The 7,320-nt window shown below is 36.1% G+C and overlaps 1 protein-coding gene across 2 annotated transcripts in view; it reads right to left on the bottom strand.

The window, feature by feature from the left end:
- Positions 1-1,581: 1,581 nt before the first annotated feature.
- Positions 1,582-7,320, bottom strand: part of LOC132608761 (uncharacterized) — a 7,309-nt gene continuing 1,570 nt past the window's right edge. The window contains exons 2-3 of one of the 2 annotated variants that reach the window (XM_060322495.1): positions 2,100-2,240; positions 1,582-2,016 (exon numbers count right to left, since the gene is read on the bottom strand). In XM_060322495.1, coding sequence (XP_060178478.1) covers positions 1,837-2,016; positions 2,100-2,240 — 321 coding nt within the window. In that variant the 3' untranslated portion in view covers positions 1,582-1,836. The remainder of the gene's footprint in view (positions 2,017-2,099; positions 2,241-7,320) is intronic. The other variant, XM_060322496.1, reaches the window with a different exon arrangement.

The following is a 7,320-nucleotide window of genomic DNA, read 5'->3' as shown; positions in this document are numbered from 1 at the left end:
TACCTCAATTTCTATTACTATATTATATCACACATAGAAATCTTCTTTTTGGCCTTGGGGAAGTGCAAATATTATCAATGACATTCATTTCGTAAAATTTCTCATCAACAATACAAAATATGCAAAACTGTCTTACAAAGTAATTAATCCTAGATATGAATGTTTAACATATATAAAGAACCGGTTAATAAAGTAAGGATTAGTAAAGTAAAAAAACGCACCTTCGAAAACTATCTTTAGGGATCTCATATTGTGATTGATCCTTAATCTCCATTTAGCCCCATCTCATTTCAAGATATGCACATTATAAAATTAAAAAAATTAAAAAAATAAAAAATAAAAGAGATTCAATATGTCTCATTCATTTTTTCTTCTTCCACTCGTAAAGCTCTATCATAGTGCAATAAGCATATCGAATCAAATGATTATATTTCATTCCGAACTTACTAACAGCAAGAAATATAATATATAAATGTATATCACTCTTCACAATGATACAAAAGTAGAACCACAAAAAATACTAAAATATTATTGTCACAAGAATATATAATGCATGTTAAAATTATGCATACCCGAACCACGGTTAGTCACCCCGCCAATGGATTTATTCCTTTCTTCTGCGCGTGAATAGGTGGTACACTGAACTAATTTAGCTAAATTACAAAGTGCAAAAGATTTTTAAAAAAAAATCAGTATGCTATATTCCAAAATATTGAAATAAAAAAGTAACAAAAAAGACAATAAGCAGAAACCTCTGCATATTGGTCAAGGAGAATTTCCATTTTGCTAGGCAATTTATACCAAATGGATATAATGTGTCATTAGTAGATAAATGATGAATCGTTGTATTAAGTTAATCAAATGAATTTAGTCTATATTAAATTATTTAATGCGACTATTCACATTCTCCTGATTTTTTACAGAAACGAATAGAAAATTAATTAATGTAAAGTTTATTTCATGTATTGGTTATGAATAAATTAATAAATTGGTTATGAATAATTTAATAAATTGTTTTGTAACTTTTCACATAGGTCCAAAACACTTGTGTGAAAGGGCATGTGGTAGCACAATTTTTGGGCGAGAATATAAGCAGAGGCAAATCAATATATTGATGAAATATTTAGTTGATTAAGATTTTGGTGTCATGCAAAGGCTTATGCATTAAACAACACTGAGATGGAGATCATGGCTTTCCTGCTGGGGCTGGAAAAGCAGCGGAATATGGGCTACACACCATTGGAGATTGAAACAGATTCCACGGATGTGATTATTTTGACTAATTAAATGAATAAAACATGTCGACACAGCCTTAGAGAAGGCAATCGAGTGGTACACGTTTTGGCCTAACAAGGAGTACAAAATGCAGCTGAAGATTAACCAAGTGTTTTTGCACAGTCCCCCTGCAGGGGCTTCACCCTGATAAGCAAGGGCATGTAGCTACTAGGAAAATACCCCACTAATGCTTGTAGTGACCTAGTTAAGTTGGGCAACTTACGTATTTTAAACTCTGATGTCATGTTCAACTAGCTTATATATCAATAATATCCTTGCAATAAAAAAAAAAAAAAACAGGTCGTATGAGTCATAAAATGATCATTGTAGAGCAGTAGTATCACTAAACTTGTCTTTTGAAGCGAAAAAAGAAAAAGTACCTACATTTTAATCATAAACATGGAGCCATTACAAGTCACAAACATCAAAATAAATACCGCTACACTGCCAATAAGATGTCCATAGCAGATAAGAAAACCAATAATACTAGCTCTCTTCTAGTAATAGAGAGCAAAGTGGGGACAAAAGACACGAGTCACTGCAGGTATTTTCAGCAACAAGTTAGTCGACCTTGCGCCTGCAAATTGGGATCTCAATTGTTTTCTCAATCGTGCGTTCCACCTTAGCTTGAAAAGTTTCTTCTTTCCCATCAGTTTCAATTTTAAATGTAATGTAGTAGGTGAAGTCACGACAACCACCTGCATTTATCTTCACAATATCCGTAACTTTGCGTTCTTTTCCCTGCAGTTAACAATAGGTAAAAGTCAATACTTACGAAGAGCAGCACAGCAGAAAATGGTCAAATAACAAGGTATAGATCATACATCATTGCCAAAGCACCGCTCGATTGCCAATGAAGCATAACCCTTGATCCTATCCACAAACTCAGGAAAAAGATGAAATTCCAGAATGGGGTAGATGGGAGTAAACATGCACGACCCAGGGTATTCATCAAACTCAAAACCCTATTAAGATACATACAAATAAACAGAAGAGCAAAATGTTTATATTTTAGGGCATAATTCAGCAGTTGAATTATGATTGATCTGAACAAATAGAGTGAAATATAATTACCAACTCGATAGTTGAAAACATGTACCACAATAGATGTGTTTTCATGGAGCAGATTATGTCATACACACAAGTCATGCATGCCCATATGATGTCTATAAAGACAAGAGGGTGAAAGGGAAGTTGTGAAATTTCCAACATTTCAGTTGTCACATGAAAAAGAACACTTCCAATTGTAGTGGATAGTTGACTGGAGACATGAAAATGTATTTAAAAACCAATAGCAAAGTCTACAAAAACCATATATTGCTTTCCATTCAAACCCAAACCAGCAAGTAGAAGAAAAAACCAAGCTGGTAATTTATGGTCTTTGCAACTTCAATTCCAGCTAGTATTGAATTCATTTTCCCAATTGTTTCGGAAAACCAAGTTAGTGGTTTGTCAATTAGTATTACCCATTAAGTTAGCGTTAAATAAGGCGAAAACGTACAACAGAATAGGAAAGGCACAGGGAACTTCAAACATCCAACAAAAGAGTATTAACTTCGATTCCATCTCTACAATCAATTTTTAGGCCATCTACATGTAAAAAGCAATAAAAACAAGGCACCGGAAGAAAATCGTCAAGGTGCATACAAGTTCACCCGGACACACTGATGTGAGAACAAAAAGAAAAGGAGAGAAAAAAAAAAAAAAAAAAAAAGTGGCCATGATAAACGGGAAAAAAAAAGAGACGGAAAATAGATCACCTCTACAAGGAAATTAGGCATAAATTATATTTCCTTTGAAATTCAAATACACATATTTAGGCCTAAAACTTTCTTACCAGTCAGGTATCCAACTCAAGAGAAGGAGGTCAAACATACACCCTCTTCCTTTGACCTTCCCACAAGTTTAAAAATACCCCCCCCCCCCCCCCAAAAAAAACAAAACACCCCCCCCCCTTCTTCTAAAGTTTATTTAACAAAATACAGTCAATTTTATCCCCCGGGAACTAAGGGAACACATGAAACAAAATACATACAGCCAAACCAGGTGCCTTGCATTTAACAGAAGGTCAAATGTAATTAGGCCATGTGCCCTGTCTAATGCCTTTTTAAGCAGTGCTCTTGCAAACAATGTGAAAAGAGATCCAGTTCAAATCTGATGACTAGGTGGTGACTAGTCCGATAGATCCACCATCTTATTTCATAGAGTGCAGTGCCTCAGAACTAAGTACACTTAACATGCATTTTTGTTGGAGTGTATACATCAGGTGTATACAAATGTGATATACGAAAAAAGGATCTAAAAGTCCAGAGATATTGTAAAGATTTAAAACCCGACACTACCCCCCCAACCCCCAAAAAACCACAAAATCTCCTCCTAACCCATGAAAAAATTGAAACAGCTTTACTGCACATAGATGCTGAATGACCCAGGAGGAGGAATGTGTAATTGTAGTGCTTGCACATAAAACCATAGTGTCGAGAACTATATACAGAAAAGTATGCATATTAAAAAAGGGATTGATTCATGTAAACCACAGACACCTAGGCAGTAAACTAAAATACACAAATAGATAACAAAAATAAAAGCATATTCAACATAAAGTTTAAAAAGAATAAAGAGAAAAAGTGAGAAAATCAGGAATCCTATGTTTACATCACCTGAGACCCCCATGTAGAGCCAGCCACATATAAATGACTTATTTGATAAGGGCACCATGATGCAAATGTACAATATATTGCTGCAATCGACTTGTTTTAAGAAAAGTTACAACAACATACCCTAATAGTACCAGTTTCGGAAAAAAAAAAAGAGAAAAAGGGGGGTTACAACAACATACCCGTGCAGGAAATTTCATATAATATTTGAAAAACCTATAACATCTTACATGCGCATTAGTTCATTGTTGGATTGAAATGTGCCTAAATGTTGCCACAGAAGAAGGGTGTTTGACTTCCAAATACTACTCTTCAGGTTGCACACTCATTTTCTTCTTTCATCAAACTCCCATTTACAACACCCTTTATTTCAAATAGGAAAGGGAGCAAGAATTCAATGTAAACTTGACTACATATCTACTATATCTTGATACCACTTTGAGTCAGCTACATATTTACGTGGGATTTTTTTTTTCACTCCTAGCCTTATCTGACCTCTTTTTATGTTTTTTTTATTGAGCCGAGGGTCTTTCGGAAACAACCGTCCTACCTTGGTAGGAGTAAGGTCTGCGTACACTCTACCCTCCCCAGACCCCACGTTGTGGGATTTCACTGGGTTGTTGTTGTTGTCTTATTTTTTCACGCATTATAACCATCAAACCAAGCTCATCCTCCGCGAACAACAAATGAAACAACATATTCAACTTTTTTTTGCTAATCTTCACTAGTAGTGAAATAGAAGAAAATGCTTAAACAAGTTGTAGTGTTTATATAAAGGCGGAATGGCTTGAAAGGCCCCTTTACTTGTCTCGATTAGTCATCCCGGCATCAGTACTCACAACTTTGCCGAACCCCTCTGCCCTTTAAAACGGAGCATTTTAAACCCTTCCTCGACCCGCTCAGTGAAAACAGAAGGATTTTGTAGTGTAGCTTTCAACGGGACATAAGATGTTCGAGGAACTTATATCCTCTTCTCTGTCTTGTTTTTATTTTTTGGTGTCTGTCCGGTGGTGGTAAGTGGCTCTTCAGAACTTAAATTATGGATAGACATATCACTACATATAAATGATGTATAGATATATCATTACAATCCTCAGAGCATGCCAGCTCTTTTTCACGTATAAAATTGGAGTTCTAGGCTTATTAGTGGAGGGGAGGACTGCGACTTCAACAATCCCAATGCATGGTTTAATATTGCTCCTAGTTAGAAACACATGATCTAATTCAAGTTAAGCACCAACTTGATATTCACCTTTCACATAATTTCCTCAAGCAAATACAAGTTACTTACTTCATTCCAATATATGTTATACTCTTTCCTCTTTAGTTTGTTCCAAAAGAATTATATTTTTCTACATCTAGAACGATAACTTTATACATCACAATTTATCTTTAATAAGATGATTTAAAGTTGCACAAATGTTTACAGCTCATTTCAAACCACAAGTTTCAAAAGTACTTCATTTTCTTTAAACTCCGTGTCTAGTCATGCAACTTGGATGGAGGATATGGTCATTTTTCACGGAATAAACAAGAAGTTATTTAAAACAAGTATCAAATTGATGTTTAAGATATATCAGGTTAATCCTGATTACGTTTGAGGCAGTCTGTCGGCTCCATGTAAATTGGAGGAAGAACATGCTTTTCCCAGTCAAAGAGGTTGAAAACATTCCGACCTTGACAGATGACCTGGGATATGAGGTGAGCTCCTTACCAACTAACTACTTGGTTTTATACTTCAGTTCAAAAGACAAAGCTCACAGAATGGGGCAGTTGAAGAAGTTGGCAAGCTGGAAAAGTAAGTACCTATCTCTGGGTGGAATAATAGTATTGGTCAACAGTGTATTACATGCACTACCTACGCATGTAATGTCTCTGTTTCCTTTACCTTGCAAGGTGAGGAAGAGAATTGGTTCTGTAAGAAGGAACTTCATATGGCAAAGCAACAGAGACAAACATGCTATCCACTTAGTCAATTGGAATCGCTTATCCACTACCAAAGCAAAAGTATATAGGAACATAAAAGCACACAACCAACACAAAACCAAAGTCTACCGTGAAAATGGTTATGGAGGTATAACTTGGAAGAAAATGCTGTGCGTAGAAGGGTAATTTGTGAAAAATATGGTCAAGATGGGATGTGGTGTTCTAAGACAGGGGGTTGGGTGTGGAAATCTATCAGACTTCATTGGGCTTCACTTGCTGCCAATTCCATCATTAAGGTGGTTAATGGAAGGAAGAGATTCTGACCACTGGCTAGGAAATGGAACCTTAAAGGAGTTGTTCCCTGATCGTTACAACATTGCAACTTTTCCTGAAGAAATATTAGACACAAATCGGGACAGCAAGGGAGGACTATCACCTTCAGGAGGTGAGAGGAATTAGAAGGAGCAGTGGAATTCTTTAAGACATTGGAAGAATTCAAAGGTCTCACAGAATCAGAGGATAAACTATACTGGAGGTCATGTAGGGATGAGGTTTTTACTGCCAAGTCTGTTTATTTCTCAGCTTGTAACTCAGACTAGCACAATGCCCTTGGAGATACATCTGGAAAGTCAAACTCGTACAAAGGTCTTGTGCTTCTCATGGAAGGTGGCAAGAGAGGCTCGTTTAACCCAAGAGGATTTGAGAAGAAGGGATTTTCAGTCATGCTCTAGGTGCTCTCTCTGTGGTTCAGAAACAGAAACCAGTAGTCATTTGTTTCTTAATTGTCTTACACTGACCAACTGTAGCAACTCTTCCTTAACAGTGTGGGCCTCAAATGGTTTATGCCAGCCAACGCTTGTGACCTACTAAAAGCTGGAACTGTGGGGCATAGATAGACAGATGAAATGGTGGAGTTTGGTTCCTGCTTCTATATATGGTGGACAGCATGGAAGGAGAGAAACTCAAGAGTTTTGAAGACAGAAGTAGCTCTTTCCAGAATATCCATGAAGTGTTTTCTTCTGTTTCATTCTTGGAGTAACGAATGTCACGTAGAGGAGGAAGAATCTTTAGCAGATCTGATAGGTGCTTTGTAATTTATAGATGCATATCGCTGGTTCTCTTCCTCTCTGTAAACATGGTTCTGACACTGCCCTTGTTCGTATTTTCTCTTATTAATATGCATGTTAAGGCCTAGTACACAAAATAAGGTGTCAGAGATTAAACTATTAACATAGAAAAAATATACAGCAAATTTGTTTTTCCGTATGTTACTACATAGAATTTTCCATATTATTCTAATGGTCATTGTGATAAGTTACTACATGCAATTTTCCATATTATTCCAATGGACATTGTGATAAGTGATAAGTAGGATTGTAGTGTTTATAAGCATCTATTTTACGGGAAAACACAAGGATGCCTTGCAGAGTAGGATAAAAGATGTTTTAGGAACTTGCATACT

This window comes from Lycium barbarum, chromosome 9 (genome assembly GCF_019175385.1).
Source record: "Lycium barbarum isolate Lr01 chromosome 9, ASM1917538v2, whole genome shotgun sequence".
NCBI lineage: Eukaryota > Viridiplantae > Streptophyta > Magnoliopsida > Solanales > Solanaceae > Lycium > Lycium barbarum.
The sequence above is the reverse complement of the archived record's forward strand: the minus strand, read 5'-3'. Positions and strand labels throughout refer to the sequence as shown.